Below are 22,412 nucleotides of genomic sequence, written 5' to 3'. Positions count from 1 at the left end.
TATTGGGTACATATAAAATAATTAAGCTCTCTTTGAAACTAAAGTTGTCAGTTTTTCAGTTTTATTTTAAATAGAAAATATACAAAGTGCAATGTAATACACATAAATATACAAAATATAATCCTAATTTGTTAAAGTTACGCAGAAACTGTCAAAGCATAATCAAAATTAATAAAATCACAATTCTAAATACACTGTTGTAGACAAAATAAAATACAAATTTGAAAGTGCATAGTTTAAATATAATAAAACGTAATCTGAAATGTAAAGTAATAGAAAATACACAGCGTAAATGCAGTAGAACTGTTATGTCATGCAGTGCTCTTTTGCTCTGGGCTTGTCTTTCCTTCACTTTCAGAAATGCAGGCAATGTCCCTTGGAGAAGTATAGCAAAACCTGCCTTTTAAGAATTTCACTAGGGATCATTTTAGAATATCTCACCTGAGCAGAGAGGTTTTGATTATCAGGCTATTAAATTATTTATCTATTAAATTATTTATCTACAAAACTCCCCTCAGACTTTAATGTAGATTTTATGTTGAAAATCATTAAAAAAAAATTCTAAAAGATTGTAGTTGACCCCACAGAAAGGTGAATAAAATGACACGGTTTATTTAATTAGATCATGACATATTTGCACACAATGCTGTGTGCTGTTACAGGCAACATATGCCATATTTTGTGTATGAAAAGCTCTGGTTTTTACTCAAATCTGATTTTGTTTATGGGTATATAGAATGTCTGTGCTTAGATATGTTTATCATTTTCCCCTTTTCTTTGTGAATTTCAGCAACCCATTGTGCCTGCACATCCTATGGCTCCTCCCAGCCCCAGCACAACAGGCAGCAACAATAACAGCAGTAGCAGCAGCAGCAGTTCGGGATGGGATCAGTTAAGCAAAACAAACCTCTATATCCGTGGACTTCTTCCCAACACCACAGACCAAGACCTAGTGAAACTTTGCCAGCCGTAAGTTTTTTTTATTCCCGCCTTTTTGGTAAACCATTTTGTTTGCAAAATATTGTTTTATTTCTTTTGACTTGGAGGGGCATTATAATTTCTGACATTACAAATCCATAAACCCTTATTTTTTCCTGAAAGCATATTGGTTTTATTTATTTGTATTTCAAATTACACTTAGAATCTTAGAATACTGATAAGGCTTTGTATGGATTCACTTTATAAATGTTAAAGGGACAGTTTACTCAAAAATGTTCTCCCCTTTAATTTGTTCTCAATGATCCACTTTATCTGCTGGAGTGTATTAAATTGTTTACAAGTAGCTCCTTTACCCTTATATTGGCATTTGAAATAGTTGATTTAGCATGTGGTATCCCCACCTATTCTGAAAGTTTGTGGCCGCAGGTCCAAGCTATTGATAAGCTTTGAAAACACAGCCAGCAGAAGAAATTACACTCCCAGTGGGATATAGCAGAGATAAGGTAATAAAATGTTGATTTTCCATTGTTCTCTCCAAGTACTGGTGATTGTTTTATGGACAGATATAAGATAAAGAAACATGTATATATACACAATGTGATACAGTAATGAGATCATATTATATCATTTTCATATTTTTTTTACTCTGCAGTTGGTAAAAAAAGCAATTGTAAACACATTAAGGGAAAAACTATTTTAGAGTATACTCTCCCTTTAAGTCAACAAAAAGCTGCAATTTGTGTTAAAGGGACACTCAAGTCAAAATTAAACTTTCATGATTCAGATAGAACATGCAATTTTAAACAACTTTTTCAATTTAGTTCCATTAACAAAATGTGCAGTCTTTTTATATTTACACTTTTTTGAGTCATCGGCTACTACTGAGCATGTGCAGGAATTCACAAAATATACATGTATGTATTTTTGATTGGCTGATGGCTGTCACATGATACAGGAGGATTGGAAATAAAACTTTGAAATTTGTCAGAAACATATCTACTACTCATTTGAAGTTCAGACAAAGTGCTATTGTCTTTTTATAATTTATTTGTTAATTATGCAAAGCTACTGTATTTACTGGTCCTTTAATTTACAATTTTGGCTGTAACTGTGTGTTTTTCAGACCTCAGGCAATATACAACCAGTGTTACAAGCAGCAATATTTCATGTGAATGTGTGATTTATTTTTTCTTTAAATCCTAGAATTTCCATATACTTATGTTCTAGTCTTACATTTGTTTTTCAATATAGTTACAGAAAATGGCGGAACGAACTATATATTTATGAATGTCTGAACGATTAAGGGCCAGATTATAGGTGGAGCGCAATATATCGCTTTTGCTAATGTGTGCTGGTATTACAAGTTAGGTGCAATGCTAACGTGACCTCGCGTTCGTATTGCACGGAAGGATTGCACTTATGAGAGCCTGCTTCCGTAGGCTCAAATGGGAGCCTTGTTCTAATGCCATCAGTGACTGCATCAGAACATCGTGCAGCAAAGGGGTACATAGCGCAGCAATGGCAGCATATTTTTAAATATATATGTATATGACTAAATACATATATAGTTCCAGGGAACACACAGTTCCCATAGACAGCAATGTAAAGGCACTTTTCAGAGCATTTTCTTTTCCCACTAACTTTAGACCCCAAAAACTGCCTAGTGCAGTTGTTTTTTATTAAAAAAAAAGAAAGCAAATTATTATTTTTTTTAAATATAAAACTATAATGCCCTCTATTTTGAGGGCATTTGGGGCACTTTTAGAAAATTAACCAGAGATCGGATCTCTGGTTAATTTTCTGAGTGCTTATTGCTACCGCAAGCTCGTGGTAGCAATAACCAGCCACTTGGAATGGCTGATTAATTATCGCGTGCCCGTAAACATAAACTTCAAAATGTTTATTGTTTGCATAACCAACACTGTTCTATTAAAGGGATAGTTAACACCACACCTGTTATTGTTTAAAAAGATAGATAATCCCTTTATTTACCATTCCCCAGTTTTGCATAACCAAGACTGTTATAGAAATATACTTTAATCTCTATAATTACCTGGTATCTAAGCTTCTGCTGACTGCCTCCTTATCTCAGATCTTTTGACAGACTTGCATTTCAGGCAATTAGTGCTGACTCTTGAATAACTTCATGTGCGTGAGCACAATCTTATGTATATGAAACACATGAACTAACCTCTGAATTATAAAAGTAACATTGTGGGTTTCATGTCCCGTTAATACCAAACTATACATTCTTTCTGGGCTTCTTAATAACCAGTCTCACTCCTGTGTTTTGAAGTTAAATTGTGACTTACTATAGTATCCAGTTTCTGATTGCAAACCATATTTTTATGCATTTAAAAAAAGTACAGAATAACTTTTTTATTAGTGCGACTAATAGCAGAGACACATTTGAAGGGACATGAGTAGAAAAACTGCACTGTTCACCCACAGCTTTGTTTCTCATCTGGTTGACCTTTCCCAATGCTTATATGGTTTAAAAGTAACTTATCTCTGCTCTGCTTCAAGATACAAAGCGGTAAAACTCCCTTTGGTCAGAGTGCAGGGAAATAAACGCCTTGTAATTAAGACATTTCTGTTTCCTTGCTAAAATAACATTCAGACAAGTCGAAACATTTTTAAAACAAATAAATATCTTGTTTAATGCAGTTGGTTTTCAATAACCAACCCCCACCCACTATTTGCCTTATTTGGAGGAACCTATCCGGGATTGAGTCTGCAGCTGACAAGTCTAGCCACTGCCATTATGTTAGTATGAGTAGTAAGAAGTGAATACAGCGCCAACAAGAGGCCAAGGGATAAATATACTCACAGAGAGATAAAAGAAGATTATTTAATGAACCATGTTAAAAAGCACCAGTAATAAAAGACTATATATAAAAAATGTAAAAAGCACATATAAATAAAATTACAAATACAGGAATATCTTACAGAAGCGGCTCAAAGGGCCAAAGCTGATAATTACAATAAAACCAGAGGTAATAACAGGTGATCAGTGTGAGTGGTACACTAGAATAAGAGTGTATACTGATAAAACAGAATTAGCCTAAGTGCAACTGTAGCAAGTGCATCAAGCAAAAAACTAATAAACAATAATACAAACAATAGTGTTCAAAATTAGTGTTACAAAAATAGTGTTCCAAAAAATAGAAAAATGCACTGCAGTGCAAAAAAAGGGGGGTAGCAAAATAATTGTATAGATACAATCAAGTAGTAAGTGAGTGCAAATGGATATAAAAATGCTAGCTACTTAATCCACTGAGGTTAAGATATAATTAAATAAAATACACAATATGCAATAACATAAAAAATAAAATACACAATATGCAATAACATAAAAAATAAAATATAAAATATAATCCAAAAAAGTGTTCAAAAAGTTGATCAACAAATGTTAGTGAAGAACAAAAATAAGTCAATCAAAAAAAAAACAAACAAAAAAAAAAAATGGAAAAAATGGGTGATGAAAAGCAAGGTGAAAGTGAGGAAATTGATTCCTTCCAATGTTAGTTACTTTAACAGATCCAAATTCCTGAGTGTGGTTGCTGAAGTAGCTGATTGGATCCTAGCACCTGTCAGGAATTTGGATCTGTTAAAGTAACTAACATTGGAAGGAATCAATTTCCTCACTTTCACCTTGCTTTTCATCACCCATTTTTTCCATTTTTTTTTTTTTTTTTTTGATTGACTTATTTTTGTTCTTCACTAACATTTGTTGATCAACTTTTTGAACACTTTTTTGGATTATATTTTATATTTTATTTTTTATGTTATTGCATATTGTGTATTTTATTTTTTATGTTATTGCATATTGTGTATTTTATTTAATTATATCTTAACCTCAGTGGATTAAGTAGCTAGCATTTTTATATCCATTTGCACTCACTCACTATTTGATTGTATCTATACAATTATTTTGCTACCCCCCTTTTTTTGCACTGCAGTGCATTTTTCTATTTTTTGGAACACTATTTTTGTAACACTAATTTTGAACACTATTGTTTGTATTATTGTTTATTAGTTTTTTGCTTGATGCACTTGCTACAGTTGTACTTAGGCTAATTCTGTTTTATCAGTATACACTCTTATTCTAGTGTACCACTCACACTGATCACCTGTTATTACCTCTGGTTTTATTGTAATTATCAGCTTTGGCCCTTTGAGCCGCTTCTGTAAGATATTCCTGTATTTGTAATTTTATTTATATGTGCTTTTTACATTTTTTATATATAGTCTTTTATTACTGGTGCTTTTTAACATGGTTCATTAAATAATCTTCTTTTATCTCTCTGTGAGTATATTTATCCCTTGGCCTCTTGTTGGCGCTGTATTCACTTCTTACTACTTGTGCATATTTTTTGGAGGTTGGTTAGGATCTCTGTTTGGATACAGCTTGGGGATTACCTTAGCGCTTGTACACACACCCTTTTTCATTATGTTAGTATGAATTGCATTATTTTATAATTGTTATCTGTTAAAACCAATTAGAGGAAATATGTAGCAGGGTTAGGCGTGAAAAGTCAGCAGGGTGCATTTCCATATCTTAGAATTAGAAAATCCCCAATGTTCAGAGTTAAATGACATGAAAGGGAGAGCAAAATAAATAATCAAAGTGTATATATAATTTTTTTTATCACGCATAACTAAACATTTTATATAATAAAATCTCAAGCTGTTTTTACATTAGTGTCTCTTGGTAACTGTGGAGCGCTAAATATCATTAGCGTGCCACTTTGTAATACCGGTGCACGATAATGTGCGCTGGTATTACAAGTTAATTGTAATGCAAACACGAGCTCACATTCGCATTGCGCAGAAACATTGTGCTCACAAGAGCGCACTTCTATAGGCTCCTATTTAAGTGTCGTTCTGATGCTGTCCGAGGCGGCATCAGAACCTCGTGCAGCAAAAGGGGAAAAGTAGCGCAGCAATGGGCAGCATTTTTAAATATATTTGTATAAGACTATATATATATATATATACATATAAACACATAAATATATATGTATATAATCATATACATATATATTTACATTGCGGTCCACGAGCTCGCTGGTTAATTATTTGCCCATTTGTGGGAGTGCAATAATTTAGCGCTCCACTTGTAATCTAGCTCAAAGTGTTTTACCCTCATAAAAGGAGTTAAACTCATAGGTAAAGTCCCACTCAGCAGCCACATGACATTGCCACTCCTGGGCATGAAACAGCTGGTGAGCCTTTGCCCCATCATGAACAGGCCATTCCTAATTAGAACAATCTATATTTTACACTACAATTTCCCTTAAATTATTTCTTAGACATATAATGATAATGAATCTCAGTGGACGTCCTCGCTTTTGTGCTAGATCTATATCAGCATTGTAAGTATTGATTAATGCACAGCAATGTAACATAAAGGGATTGTGTCAAACTTAACTGTTTACTGCCTTGATGCCTCTCTAAAGAAACCTATTATTCCACTAGTTATTGTTATTTGGATCATCATAAATTGTGACAACATCACGCTGCTTTTGGATGGTTCCTACAGTTGCACTGGAGCTAAATAAAATATATTATATAAGCATAAATATTCAGGTAAATTCAGAAAAAAAGTGTAAAATGGGAATACATAAGAAATTAAAAGTAGCAGAAGATTAATCCTTCAGCTTCTTTCCCTTTAAAAGGCCAGGTCATGATAAAGCAGAGCTGGGCAATAATAACGTTTCTTGTTGCGGGAAGTAATACTAATTTAACCTTGGGAAGGACAGCTCCCACCATTCTAAATCAGTCACTGCTACTCCTCATCTTTAAACATTAGGTTCATTTCTTCCCCAAAGCAAGGTCACTACTATATTTCATGTTCTAGAACCTGCTTTCTTTTAGCAGGAGTATTTCTACTGAGCCGTAAGGATCATGGTAGGGTTACAGAAGGGCTCTAGGTGATTCAGAATAGTCCAAACCTTTTATTTTTGTTTGTACACTTGGCTAATTTGACCAAGTTCCTTTAATGCAAATAACAGAAGCAAAAATGTCACATCTGTTGTTGCCATAAAGTAAACCGAATCAGGCAAGAAAAGGACTCTCTTGGTTGTATTATGGCCATCACTCTCACAATTCTACTGATCTGTCCAAAGTGGAGTATATGATGTTATCAATTACATATGTTGTGCATAGGTGCATTTCAGTTTTAAATAGATGCATTATTGCAATATACTTCTATTAGCAAAATCGTTCCTAGTAACAGTTATAACTCTTTTTAGCAGCATACGCACATATGCTGTGAGGCCCATGCACCAGTATTCAAATACAAATCCTCAAATAGTCAGCAGTGGCTTGTATGACACAAATTAAAGGGACATGAAACAAGTTGGGATAGAGACAAAATATAATAATATGTACTTTAAATTACTTTACCTACAAATTTATACTGCAGTGCCTCGCGATTAACCCTTTCTTTTAAGTTTCTGTAAAAAAATAAATGCACCCATGCACATATTTTAATTTAGATTTTTCAATCCCTTTAATTTTTATTGTTCTTTTCATAAGCAAATTCTTCTAGATTGAAATGGCATATAAAATAAAAAGGAACCACAAGTTCAACGTGAAGTTTTCTTGCACACCAATATCTGATGGATTGGAAAAGTGGCTCATATGGGGAAACCAGTATTTCCGTCCCTGTTGCTTGTTTGTGACAGCACAAGAAACTATCAAAGGGGCTAAGAAACGTAAATATTTCTAAGGCTATGCACCATTAAGCATGGTTTTCACAGTGTGATTTTAAATACGCTGTATTTCTTTTGCACCACTTCCACTCTTTCTAGTAATATAGAGAATTGAGAAAAAGAAGAAATAATGCTTGTTTAAAATGTGTTTAATGTATCAGGAAATACTTCTCCCTAAGATTAAAGGGACCTAACAAAAATAAAAATTAAAATGCAAAGCACATTTTTTAAATGGAAAATTCCATGCATCAGAGAACTTTGTACGTAAAGGCAGTGATGCCTTTGGCTCTTTGAGTTTTCCATGAGATATGATATTTATACTTAAAAAAAATGTATGTTTAAAATGTCATTTTAACATTGTTTTTATGTCTCTATAAAGCACAGCCTCCTGCCTCAGCAAACGGGATTTTCTTAAGCTGCTGTCACATAAAATGGCCTTTAATATTATTGCTTACTAAAGCCATGGAATTCATAATCCCATAAGTTCAATAGCTGGTAATAATAGTATTGAAAATGTCTGGTGCTACATGATAGCTGGTATTTTCATGTCTGCTAAACCGTTCCTACGCCTATTGTTATCCTCATAGCCAGTAGCATAGCCTTCATAGCCTGTCAGTATTGCCAACCCTGTGATAAGCGTTTTATTCCAGTATTTAAAGTGAATTTCATTCACCCCGATACACACAGGGTTTGGGGTGATTGACATACCCTGTTCTAGCGCAGTTTTTTATACCAGAGCAGGGGGCGCCATTGTGCAAGAATCCTCTTGTGCAATGTTACATTTTGCTGTGCGATGCATCATCACAAGTGGCAATCGCAGATGCACAGGGTCACTACCTGCAGGCTACTGCCATATTTCACCTTCATATTACCTGGCACCACACCCCTTTTCCAACTCTACCTATTGGAGCATTGCTATAATTCCTATACCCTGGTGGCTTCCCACGTTACAGTGTTTTTAATTGGATGTGTATCAATATTTTCCTTTTTTTAATGTGAAATAAAAGTTTTAACGTCCCTAAGCAGACAGTACTTTATGCATGGGTCTTTTCTATCTATTGTTACGTATAAATTTATACCAATTTGAGTTGTTGAGTGCTACCCATGTACATTCTTTTTTCAGTCTTGTACTGAATTTGTTTCGCATCTCTATCTTTATATATGTACAGCACCCGCCCTTCATTCATCGATCATGGTATCCCCCATTTGTGGGTTTGATTGTAACTAACTAGGGCAACAATACCGGTAGTGCCATCGTTTTTTTCTTCTCTCTTGTGTCTCAAGAGTACAGTGGAGGTTTGAGATAATACTGATTATGTTTCTTTTCTTTGATGTCATAAATGCTATATGTAAATATGATGCATTATTTACTTGGACGTAGCCATAGAAATCTGAATTAGCATTGTGAGAGGCCATCTGCAAATATAGCCATGAGTCTGGAGACTTGTGCAATAGTCATGAATGGACACATTATTACATTTTAAAGTGATAGGTGGATACTAAAATGTGCCTGGGTGCATTTTAGTTTTAAATATAAATATTTTTGCACTATACTTCAGTTATCAAAAAGGATTTTAGTAAGAGTTCTTACTGTTTTTTAGCGGCATACGCACATATGATATGTGTGAGTAGAACATCAGAGAGCTGGCAGTGGTATGTATTGCTGACTCTCTGAGAATTTTTATTGTTTGAATGCTGGTGGGGCACTCATAGCATATGTGCGTATGCCGCTGATAAACAGTAATGACTTTTACTGGAAGCATTTTTCCTAATGGAAGTATATTTTAATAACGTTACTATTTAAAATTGAAATGCTCCAACATTTTTAGTTTTCTGTCCCTTTAAAGGGACAGTCAACCCAAAACAGCTTTTTTGAGGAGGCCGACAGACATTGCCGGAAATCAACCCGATCGCTGCACCAGAAGTTCACAAGAGCTGCTGCTGCAATGCTGAATGCGGAGAGCGTATTGCTCTCCGCATTCAGCAATGTCTGTCGGACATGATCTGCTGATCGGATCATGTCCGACAGAGGGTTGATAAATCGGCCCCATAGAGTTTAAAACGATTATTATTTTTAAATGTAGCCCAATCTTCAACAATATTGCTTTAGCATGTAAAAAGACTTACTATGTTCGTTTCTGTAGTTGAAAAATTTCCGCCTGCCCCCTCCCCTATTTTGTCACAAGTGTCTTTTCGCAATCACTTTTCTATTGTACAGGCTCCCGGCGTTTGCGCATGCACAATGCACCGAATTTCGTCAAGGGGGACTTTTTTAACCGGAAAAGAAAGTAGCCGCTCAGTACACAGCGGTTTCATTGACGAAAATCGGTGCATTGCACATGCGCAAATGCCAGGAGCGTGTACAATAGAAAAGTGATTGCGAGAAGACACTTGTGACAAAATAGGGGAGGGGGCAGGTGGACATTTTTGAACTACAGAAACGAACATAGTAAGTCCTTTTACATGCTAAAGCACTATTGTTGAAAATTGGGCTACATTTAAAAATAATAATCATAGGGATGCACCGAAATGAAAATTCTGGACCGAAACAGATACTGAAAATTCAGGATGCCCCTGGCCGAAAACCGAAACGAAATTGTTTTTTTCTTTTTTAACTACAGTGTGTGTGTGTGTGTGTGTGTAGCTGAGAGAGCTTGTAGGCGGGAAAGCTCCAACAAATGGACGTGGGCACTTGTACCGTAGGGCGTGATCTGCAGTGAAACTGGAGCTCTATAATGGAGAGCGTGGTTATAGCCAGACAACAATACGAGGTGGACATGTGTTTTGTTTTTGGGTGTAGTTATCCGTTGTGATGGGCGTGGCTGCACCTGATCGTCTCTCATCGTATCTCCGCCTAGTTCCTGGTTCGGGTCTCACACTGACCCGTCAGATTATATGCCCGGAGCCCCAAATGGAGTCTGCCTGTTACCTATCACCAGGACCACCGGACTTAGCTACAACCTTACGTGCAAGGGGGTTATAGAAAGTTACTGTGCTTTTTTTGTATACACTGTCTGGTGGGTGCTAATTTGTACCAACTGTGTACGAGCTTGGGGCTTATGCATATATAGTGTGCACGCATATTTGCCTCAGGCGAATAGAATGTCTATGCACAAGAGGCTGATGTATGAGCACTGTATATAAGGCTTATAGCTATTCACTGTGTGTGCTTAGGGCTGTGTCTGATAATATCAAGTGTTTATAAACATGTTACTTATCCTCCTTTGATTACTGTATTCACTATTCAGAACTTTGGTTTCCTTCTAAAAAAAAAAAAGGGCTCTGCTAGTTTCAAATATCATCATGTCATGGTACTTATGTGTGTGCTCTGTGTACCATGCCAGTGCTGTGCTGTTCACCTTATGCTAAGGATAGACATGTAACTCAATAGAAATGGGGAGGGCTGTACATTTTTAGCCATTTTGGTCCTCTTTGGGCCGAAATTGAAATTGCACATTTTCGGCGGCTCAAATTTTGGTGCATCGCTAGTATTATTCTTTATTTAGTTCTGTGTCATTTTTGTTTTGTTACCAATTATGAAAATAAAGTATAGTCCTAGAAAACTATTATTATATGCAAAACAGTAAGTCAAGTAATGAACTCAAACAGCAGCTCTACACAATAATTTTACCGAAAATAAAAGGCAAAAAAACCCGAAAACCGAAATAAAAAAAATGCCATTTTCGGCCAAAACTTTCTGTGGCCAAAATTTTGGTGCATGCCTAATAATCGTTTTAAACTCTATATGTATGATTTAAAAGCCGTTTTGGAATGAATGACCCTTTAAATATTTATCTAATGGAAACCTATTTTTTTGAATATTTTTTTAAGGCATAATAAAGTGCCATAAAAGGCCAAAAAGAATATCCTGTAATGTGTTTGATAATTTTATTATTGCACTATGGCTTGAATGCAACTGTGTTTAAAGCGATACTAAACCCAATTTTTTTCTTTCATGATTCAGAGAGAACTTGCAATTTTAAGCAACTTTCTAGTTTACCCCTGTTATAAATGTTTCTTCGTTCTCCCGCTATCTTTATTTAAAAAGCAGAAATTTAAAGCTTAGTAGCCAGCCCATTTTAGTTTCAGCACCCTGGATAGCTCTTGCTTATTGGTGGCTACATATAGCCACCAATAAGCAAGTGTAACCCAAACCAAAAAAACCTGAACCAAAAATGGGCCGTCTCCTAAGCATAAATTATATTTTTTGCATAAGTATGCCCCTTTAATGGCTGCCCTATGCAGCAGCTATATCATATTTCATTTAGATCCAGCCTGGTTGGCTTTAGTCATGTGTATGACATGTAGCCAAAACACATAAATGTCCAATGTTTGTATCCTGCACTTGTGACAACTTTATTGAAAACAAATTAAAAACAATTATAGTTTTGGAACTTTGTTGAAGTTGTGTATTTTGCAAACCATTTTTTTTTATTTTTTTATTTAAGTGGTTAGTTTTTTTCTTCTTCAACATATATCCTTCACATGCTGTTTTATCACTGCAGTGGGTAGAAGATAAACATTTAATTTCATTACGTCTAGAGCAGAAGCTGGTTGAAAGTAATACAATTAGAGATGTAATTACTCCTGCAGACCATTGTTGTGTTGAAGGTTACAAAATTGAATATTCCTAATTTGAAAGAAAAAAACCTTGCCTGCATATTTGATTTGTGTAATGTAAACATAAAGTACAATTGTGGGTATATTTTGTAGCAAATTAGAGATACAGGTAACACACTCATGTTCTGTATTGTAATTTCCTTTTAGTTATATGATTTACATTCTTAATTTATAGTAACTCCTGCAGAACATTGTCTTTTGGAATCTGAAAAGTTTATTTTTTTCCCCTCACCGGGATATAACCTATTTGTTTGCAGTGTTTCATAGGATCAGTATTATAATATTGATGTTTTCTTAGTTCCTGTTTCTTTCCTGTTTGATGATCAAACTTGATATCCAATGAGACTGGAAATACCACAATATTGCCATACTGTATTCAAGGGATACTAAACCCAAAATTTTTCTTTCATGATTTAGATAGAGCATGCAATTTTAAGTAACTTTCTAATTTACTCCTATTATCAATTTTTCTTTGTTCTCTTGCTTTTGTAGAGTTACAAGGTCAAGGGAACCAGAGATGTGTGCTATTAACCCCTTCATGTCCACACCTTTCTATTGTAACGTTGAAAAGGTTTAATTCACAAACTGGCTGGCAGTGTTGGGGATATTTAGAGTTTTTTAGTGCTATTTGTATAGTACTAAAAGGAATTACATGTTGTTGTGTACTTTCCCAAAGACAGAACTCAGTGCCTAATTACAAAGACATACAGTTCAAAGAAGCACTTCTTTTTCCCTCCCTCTTGTTGTTTGTTGCTACTCTCATTATGAAAGCATATAGGAAAATGACTAAAGAGTCCCTGGAGCTGCTTTGTCAGGAGAGAGCCATCGCACCTTTTGGCAAAACAAAGGAGCAGTTGGTCCAGGAACTGCAGCAGGCAGATGACATTCCAGCAGAGCAGGGAACAGGCACAGAAAGGGTTACTGTGGAACCGGTAACCCAGGAAAAGAAGAGACCTACTGCTGTTACCCCTGAGAATGCAAAGGAGTCTGAGCTACAAACAGCACTCGGGTACTTGGGGGATGCTGAACCCAAACTAAGATTAGAATTGATCCTCAAGTTTCAAGAGGAGAGAAGGAGAGAAAAAGAGAGGGAGGCTGCAGAGAGAGAAAAAGAGACGGAGGCTGCAGAGAGAGAAAAAGAGAGAGTAAAAGGATGCTCAACGGAGACATGAGCTAGAGGTTAGGCAGATGAACAGAACCAGCCTGTCTCCCCAAACCAGTGAACGCGGGGAACCAGCAACAGAGAGGCCCCATCTGGAGTATTTCCCAATGTTGGAAAACGACACTGACTTGGATGTTTTTCTGAGAGGCTTTGAGAAGGTATGCAAGCAGTATAAGCTGCCCCGAGAGCAATGGGTTCGCTATTTATCTCCTCGCCTGAAGGGTAAAGCCCTGGATGTATTTGCTTCACTTCCAGTGGAGTATGACCAGGACTATGAGGCCATAAAAACAGCCTTATTGAAAAGGCTGTTTTAACCTCACTCCATGCAACTGTATGTTATTTTGAATGTCTTTATAGTTTCGCACTGTGTAACCTGTATTGATATTTTTGTTATTCTGTCTTTAGGCTCTAATATCTGAATTCACACTCTTGTTGAGACAAGGTTAAAGGCAAGTTACCTAATTGTTAAATTGTGAGTTTTTGGGGGTTCCAAGACGCCCCTTTAATTTCAGAGTTTTGGTGGTGGCAAAAATGGTTAATTAGAGCAGTGTGGCCAGGATTTGGGGGTTAACGTGGTGTCCCTTTTAAGGTCCTTTTGTAGAGTTACAAGGCTAAGGGAACCAGAGCTGTGTGCTATTAAAGGGACATTATGCACTCAAAAAAATATGGGGTATTTAAATAAAGAATTCAAAGAATATAAAGTTTGTAATTGACATGTATTAGCAATTTTTCTGCTAAAGCTTCTAAAATTGATGACAAAGTTTCACTACATAAGAATACGTTCGTAGGACACACTAGCTACAAAGCAAGGAGTTTTTCCTCGCTCCCTAGCTAGTGTCCTTATAGCCAGCCCCCATGCTGGAGCTGCTAATACATGTCAATTACAATCCCCTCCGTGACTGTTCCACTATGCAGGGGAATAGGGAATCTCACTCACTGGGCCCCGTGCCCAGCCTCCTCCTTGTAGCTTGTGACTAATAAGCACGGTGCTCTTCTAGTTATCAAAGTTTACATTGCGTATAATGTACTATATACGCAATATTCTCCAAGCTTTTGTGCACGTCTCATTTGCTCAATTATCCCCTTAGCGATATGCTATGTTGCAGTATTGTGGGCTGTGCGTGAGTATGAGCATTGAATATGGGCATTACAGCTATGTTAGAAAGCATGATCATACTCACGCACAGCCCACAATGCTGCAACACATAATAACATCCAACTTGTGGGGCTCAGTCTGAAAACGGAGGGGGACAGCTGGCGGGCAAGTAAACAATTAGAAGGGGGAACAGGGTGCTGGGCACGGGGCCCAGTGAGTGAGATTCCCTATTCCCCTGCACAGTGGAACAGTCACGTATGGGATTGTAATTGACATGTATTAGAAGTTCCAGCATGGGGGCTGGCTATAAGGACACTAGCTAGGGAGCGAGGAAAAACTCCTTGCTTTGTAGCTAGTGTGTCCTACGAACGTATTCTTATGTAGTGAAACTTTGTCATCAATTTTAGACGCTTTAGCAGAAAAATTGCTAATACATGTCAATTACAAACTTTATATTCTTTGAATTCTTTATTTAAATACCCCATATTTTTTTGAGTGCATAATGTCCCTTTTACCCCTTCATGTCCACACATCTCTGTTGTGATGTTGAAAAAGTTTGATTCGTCACAATAACAATCTTGGTTGTGCAAAGCTGGGGAATAGATAGTAAAGACGTTGTATATCTTTTTAAACAATAACAATTTTGGTGTTGACTGTCCCTCAAGGCTGGTGTCATTCATATGGTTCAATACTGCCTTCAAGACAGTTACGTATTTAGGCTTTGGCCAACTAGGTCTTTTTCTAGGGCAGCAGGATTTAGGTGGGAAGTTCTGTTGATTGATCCCTTCACACTCATATGCTTTCCATTTTTTATTTGTTTTATTATTTGTTATCCATGCATCCCTGACCTCTGGTTTTGATAAATATGACATTAAATTGTAATGACTAGGGGTAATTATTTAAACCCCTCGGCTTCAGCTACCTTAAGCCCTGGAAATCACCTGCTTTTTCAATTTGCGGTTGTTTTGTGGGTTAAATGTTAATGCGCACACATGCACATACACACATGCACATACACCTACATATATATCAAACATAAATGAATTAATTAAATAACAAATCCACACACTATTCTAAGGGGGGGGGGGTCTCTAAACACTTACAAGAGGTTAGTAGAAAAGCCTAGAGGACCCCATGACCCCTTGTTTTAAAACTTAGGAGCCCCTCTAAAATAAACCCTATACAAGATTTTATAGCTAGGTGATCACTGTGGTCATAGTGATTATCTGGCATTATTAATGGGCATTTACATGCACATCAAAGTTTATATATATATATATATATATATATATATATATATATAGTGCTGGGTTTTCTCTGTGTGTTGTATTAATTTGTTTTGTAATTTTCCCTATGGCTCTTGCACCCAGACCTGACTGTGGTTAACTACCTGTGACTCTGGGAGCAGCACAGCTTCCTGTGAGTGCCAGTGGCACCCAGGGCTGAGCATGTTGCAGGGTCATGAGATGTGTACCCAGTCCAGTATGAGAGTGCAGTTCCCTTCCGTGTTTTGTATATGTCTAGGGTGATTACATATTCCTGTGCACCCTTCCCTTGTTCCCAGTTAGTTTGGATTTGAAAGCTTGCATTGTGTGGCTGTTTTAGGGTCCCAGGTATTGGAAAGGACCTTGACGAGGTACCTGGGCTTGTCCCATTTGGCCAGATGCGGTAACTAACCTTTCCATTTTTGCTTTTAAATCTTAGCTAAGAGCTTGTAAGTGAGTGCTGGGTTTTCTCTGTGTGTTGTATTAATTTGTTTTGTAATTTTCCCTATGGTTCTTGCACCCAGACCTGACTGGGGCTAACTACCTGTGACTCTGGGAGCAGCACAGCTTCCTGTGAGTGCCAGTGGCACCCAGGGCTGAGCATGTTGCAGGGTCATGGGAATGTGTACCCGGTCCAGTATGAGAGTGCAGTTCCCTTCCGTGTTTTGTATATGTCTAGGGTGATTACATATTCCTGTGCACCCTTCCCTTGTTCCCAGTTTGTTTGGATTTGAAAGCTTGCATTGCGTGGCTGTTTTAGGGTCCCAGGTATTGGAAAGGACCTTGACGAGGTACCTGGGCTTGTCCCATTTGGCCAGATGCGGTAAGTAACCTTTCCATTTTTGCTTTTAAATCTTAGCTGAGAGCTTGTGAGTGCTGGGTTTTCTCTGTGTGTTGTGTGTGTGTGTGTATGTATATATATATATATATATATATATATATATATATATATATACACCTGTATATATATTTATCTCCAGAAGTAAGGGCACTCACAGGGCTTGACAGTAACAGAAAAAATCTTTATTTCATTGAATTCATCATAAAAGTTATATCTAGCCTTTTTCAAGACAATCTGTATCCGTGAAAACACAATTCGGCATCTCAAAACGCCATTCCGTGACAATATCAATATATATAGGGCCTTTTTATTTGTAGATAAACTTTTCTTTTTACAACAGAGTTTAGAAAATGAAAAACACTTTTTATACATTCTTATTTATTAGAATTTAAATAAGAATATAATTTTTTACACACACACACACACATAGTTGTACACAATCCTAAAAGTAAATCCGTCCTCCTGGGTCAACTGCCTGGGTGCAAACATGAAATGAATAAGGTAACAAACGAAAGCACTCTCAGGTCTTGTTAATAGTGGGTCATAAACCAGTGTTTATTGACGTTTTGGGGTTCACACAGACCTTTTCATAACGGAGTCATACTATCCATTCTTATGCCAGAACCGGCTACTAGGGGGCACTGGCTATTCGAGTGACTCATACTCTTGCAGGGTGGGGGGTAGAGGAATGAACCAGGTCTACACCAGTGAGACCCTATTCATGCTTGCCCACACAGTCCAGTATGAGGAGGAACCGCACACCTAATGGTGTGCCGTAAACACCAAGCTGGTTGTGACCACCCCCACTGAGACTACGCACCCCAGGTATGTTTTTAGTGCCATCCCCTAGATAATTGCCTTAAAATCCTTTGGAAATGGAATTATGTTATAGCAATTCACTTATTAACCGGAAGTAGTGGCACTTCCAGTCTCAGTGGAACACATGGCGTGCGTTCCACTGAATTACACAGGAACTCAATTGTTTGACACAGATTGTGTGTATTGGTTTGTAAATTTAATTGTTTAACACTATATAAGATTGTGATGTGACACTTTTTCTTTATTCTGATGAAGGGGTCTGTGTGAACCCCGAAACGTCAATAAACACTGGTTTATGACCCACTATTAACAAGACCTGAGAGTGCTTTTGTTTGTTGCCTTATATATATATATATATATATATATATATATATATATATATATATATATATATATATATATATATATATATATATATATATATATATATATATAAAAACTCCAGAACAGCTCAGCAGTTAAAGGGAGAATTTATTTTCCAGTGCCTAGGGCAGTACAAAAACGAATTACTGCTCTAGGGGCATCTGTATTAAAGGGTCAGTTTACCTAAATATTTTCTCCCCAATGATCCATTTTACCTGCTGGAGTGTATTAAATTGTTTACAAGTAGCTTGTTTCATCTTATATCAGCTGAAATTTAGCCTGTGGTATTCCCACATATACTGACCGTTTCTATACTTGAATAAAGGCTATGTAAATACAGCCAGCAGAAGAAATTACACTCCCGGTGAGAAGTAGAAGAGGAGATAAGTAATAAAATGATAATTTTCCATTGTTTTCTCAAAGTATTAAGCTTTGGTTTACAGACAAATGTAAGATAAGGAAGCAAATGTATTTACATAAAGTGATAACATAATGAGAGATCATTTTACCTGCAAGCTTAACCCATTTCAATAGGCTGTGGGTTCAAAGCACAAAACCGGCAATTTCATATACACATATAAACCTCAAAATGAAATTTTGCATAAATGTTATACTCTGCAGCTGGTATAACAAGTCATTGGAAATAACAAATTTTACAGTGTACTGTCCCTTTAAGGCACTCTGCATCAATTAGGGTCTAATATTGTTTCAGATGTTTTAGTCTGTGCTCCTTTGCATTGCGGTCAGGTGACCCTTTCTAATATGACATTACTTGTATTAAATAGAACAAAAATGTTATCATTAGTGTAAATGTAAATGATAAATAATAGTGCACCTACACTTACATTTCTTCGATCACTGTTAATGTATTGTGTTGTGACATATTTTCTTGATTTGACTTTTCAATAGTGTCATTCATGATTTCTTGCTTCAAAAACATGACTGTGATCGACTACCTAAAGTACCATCACCACATTGGCTGACATTTTTATAATTAAACTACAGGGACAATTAGATTTTACATTGTGAGCTGGGGACTAAATTGAGCTTCCCTGTCATGAGTCCATTTTTTTTGTCACATATAAAAGATGCAGACATTCTGACTCCATATTTTCTAGCTTTTTTCTCTCATCCTTATATATTATTTATGAGCCTGTACCTTGAGTAGGCAACAAGGAGCTTTGTAGCATTACTTAGAGGAAGCCATATTGATTTTCTTGTCAGAAGTCCATTTATTTAAAAAAAAAAAAAAAAATCTGATATATCAAAATGTTTACTTTGTTGTACCTTGTTTTATTTATTTATTTTTACCCCAATGCACATTTTCATTTCCAAATCACTTTACTCTACTTACTATGGGTAATATTACAAGTGGAGCGCTAATTTAACGTGACTGTAAAGGGACAAATTTGCCTGTTTACGGTCCAACGTTAAATAACCAGCAATTACAAGTGGCTGGTTAATACTTCCGCAAGCTCGCTGTAGCACTTTGTGCATAACCAGAGGTTAGACGTCTGATTAATTAAAAAAATGTCCTCCAATTGCCCCCAAAATAAAGTGTACATAGCCTTTATTAAAATAAAAAATATGACCATCTTTTTTTTTTTAAATAACTGCACAAAGCAGTTATAAGAGGTTAAAGTGAAGTGATGTTGGGTGTTAGAAAAAAACGACACTGAAAAGTGCCTTAACATTGTGGTCTATGGGGACTGTAATATATGAATATGCTTGTATACATATGCACATATTAACACTTAAATATATATGTAAATATTCATATACATATATATTTTAAATATGCTGCCCAGCGCTGCGTGACTTATCCCCTGCGCTGCGCTAGGTTCTTTGCTCTGTCTATAGGCACCAGAACGAGGGTCTCATTGGAGCCTATGGAAGCACGCTCTTGTGAGCGCAAAGCTTCTGTGCAGTGCAAACACGAGAAAGCATTCGCATTGCACTTTACTTGTAATACCAGTGCACATTTGCGTGCACTGGTATTACTGAGTGAAGCGCAAATATTGCGCTCTAAAAAGCGCAATTTTGCACTTCACTTGTAATCTAGTCTATGTACTGGAACTTGCAACTTTGTGAGTTGCTTTCATAGTACATTTAAAGGGATACTAAACCCACATTTGTTCTTTCATTATTCAGACAAAGCATGAAATTTTAAGCAACTTTCTAATTTACTCCTATTATCATTTTTTTCCGTTCTCTTGCTATCTTTATTTAAAAAGCAGGAATGTAAATCTTGGCAGCCAGCCCATTTTAGGTTCAGCACCATGGATAACGCTTATTGGTGACTGACATTTAGCCACCAATAAGCAAGCATAACCCAGGTTCTCAACCAAAAATGGGCCGGCTCCTTTGCATCACATTCCTGCTTTTTAAATAAAGATAGCAGGAGAACGAAGAAAAATTTATAATAGGAGTAAATTAGAAAGTTGCTTAAAATGTCATGCTCTATCTGAATCATGAAAGAAAAAATTTGGGTTTAGTGTCCCTTTAAGTACAATGTTTACTTTTTCTAAATATAAAATGTTTTATGTACAGTAAAACGGCTTTGCAATATACTTTTGTTTTTAAATTTGACCCGTTTATGTTTTCTAATTGTGAATACTGGAAACACACTTCACAAACCTATCCTTGCCACTTATCCATCTCTAATTGGTTTTCAGATAATGAACTGCAAAACAATGTTGGGTTTGCTAACATAATGAGTGGCTAGCCTTGTCTACTCCAGTAACAACTATGTATTGGCTCCTGCAAATAAGGCAGGCCCAGTTTGGCTATTGAAAAATATTTGCTGCAGACATTTAAATACTATTTTAATTTATTGCAAAACTGCAAAAAATCTTGTAATTACAAGGTGTTTATTGCCCCTTTAAAAGTGCCTTGCTGCTCTTCTGGAGAGTGTTAACGTGCTGTCTACAGTGGTTTCTACAGCCCCACATATGTGCTCTTTTGTGCATTACTCGTGTATTGGCCCTCAGACCAGCTGTATATGTGTCTAGATAGAGATGTACATTCTGAGGGCTGCAGATTCTGGAGTGTAGGAGGCACTGACTGTTGCATTTGGTGCCTTCCACAAGGACACAGTGATGATTATGTGTAAGGTTAGTATACACTTTATCTTTTTAATGAATTATTCCTTTGAAGTTGCACAATTAATAAGAAATAAAAACGCCTCTTTGTAATAATATTTTGTGTTTGGCAGGTCCAGTAAAAAAAAGAAAAAGAAAAAAATGTGCATTGTATAAATTTTGCACTTAATCTTCCTGCATTTAGCCAACCAAAGTAAGGTCTGATGCTTAAAGGATAAGTTGCAAAACATTTTTTTCTAGAAAAAATGAAGCTTGTATGAATATGCCTGTAGGATTTATATTTAATGTCACCACAGGTCACAATAGAGGCTAAAGCCCTCTTTAAAGAACATCAGAAACTCTGCACACAGGATTCTGAGTAATCTGATTGATGATGAAATATGGGCCCAAATGAAAATAATTGTTTGTCTGGTATGGATGCAATATCTTTTTAATGATGGGTCACTATTGATCTCAAATAAAGAATGTAATTTATGTCAGGTTATATTATGTGTATTAAAACAGTTGTGGAGAGTATTGGAAATTAAGTTGGTAGCTAGCTAGTTATTTTAAAGAGATACTAAACCCAAATGGTTTGATTCAGATAGAGCATGCAGTTTTAAGCAACTTTCTAATTTACTCCTATTATCAATCTTTGTTCTCTTGCTATCTTTATTTGAAAAGCAAGAATGTAAAGAATAGGAGCCGGACCATTTTTGGTTGAGAACTTGGGTTAGCTTGCTTATTGGTGGCTAAATGTCAGCCACCAATACGCAAGCACTATCCATGGTGCTGAACATAAAACGGGCCGGCTCCTACGCTTTACATTCATGCTTTTTAAATAAAGATAGCAAGAGAAGAAAGATTGATAATAATAGGAGTAAATTTGAAAGTTGCTTAAAATTGCATGCTCTATCTTAATCAGGAAAGAAAACAAAAGTGGGTTTAGTATCCCTTTAATATAACCGTGTTAATTATGCAAAACTGGAGATTGGGTAATAAAGGGATTATCTTTCTTTTTGAACTATAAATATTTTCAAGTAGACTCTCCCTTTAAATACAATATTGTTATCAGTTTATCTTTTTTTTTTGTTTTGTTTTTAATAAATTACCAAGGCTAGGGGAAGAAACTCCTACTTGTGCGCTTTTAGTGTAATCCAAAGAGAGCTGTGATTTTATAAATTTACCGGATTTTATACCAAACTCTCCTAGTTTCAGTTCTAGAACTGCTCTTTCATGCCAAGGCAGAGAGAGATTACATCCATGAGCAAAGATAGATGGATTAGAACAGCAATCTGGTGATAGTTGCAACATTTTAATAATCCTCTGTGCAAATGATTCTAAATTCAAAATTGGGCAAAATGATTACTTCTCTTTTTAAGTGTCAAATCAGTTACTGCTGGCTCCAAAGTGAAAGTAAACTTTGACCGTAGTAGACATTTCATGTTGCGCATTTATCATATGAGCATAGGATAGCTGCTTTGCACAACACTATAACATATTCCAGC

At 36.2% G+C, this 22,412-nt stretch overlaps 1 protein-coding gene across 4 annotated transcripts in view; it reads left to right on the top strand.

Annotated features, from left to right (window-relative positions):
* RBMS1 (RNA binding motif single stranded interacting protein 1) overlaps positions 1–22,412 on the top strand; it is a 285,859-nt gene that overhangs the window by 67,267 nt on the left and 196,180 nt on the right. For all 4 annotated transcript variants that reach the window (XM_053698355.1, XM_053698359.1, XM_053698354.1 and 1 more), the window contains exon 2: positions 791–969. In XM_053698355.1, coding sequence (XP_053554330.1) covers positions 791–969 — 179 coding nt within the window. The remainder of the gene's footprint in view (positions 1–790; positions 970–22,412) is intronic.

This window comes from Bombina bombina, chromosome 1 (genome assembly GCF_027579735.1).
Source record: "Bombina bombina isolate aBomBom1 chromosome 1, aBomBom1.pri, whole genome shotgun sequence".
In the NCBI taxonomy this organism is placed as follows: domain Eukaryota; kingdom Metazoa; phylum Chordata; class Amphibia; order Anura; family Bombinatoridae; genus Bombina; species Bombina bombina.
This window is presented reverse-complemented; position numbering and strand designations above follow the sequence as displayed.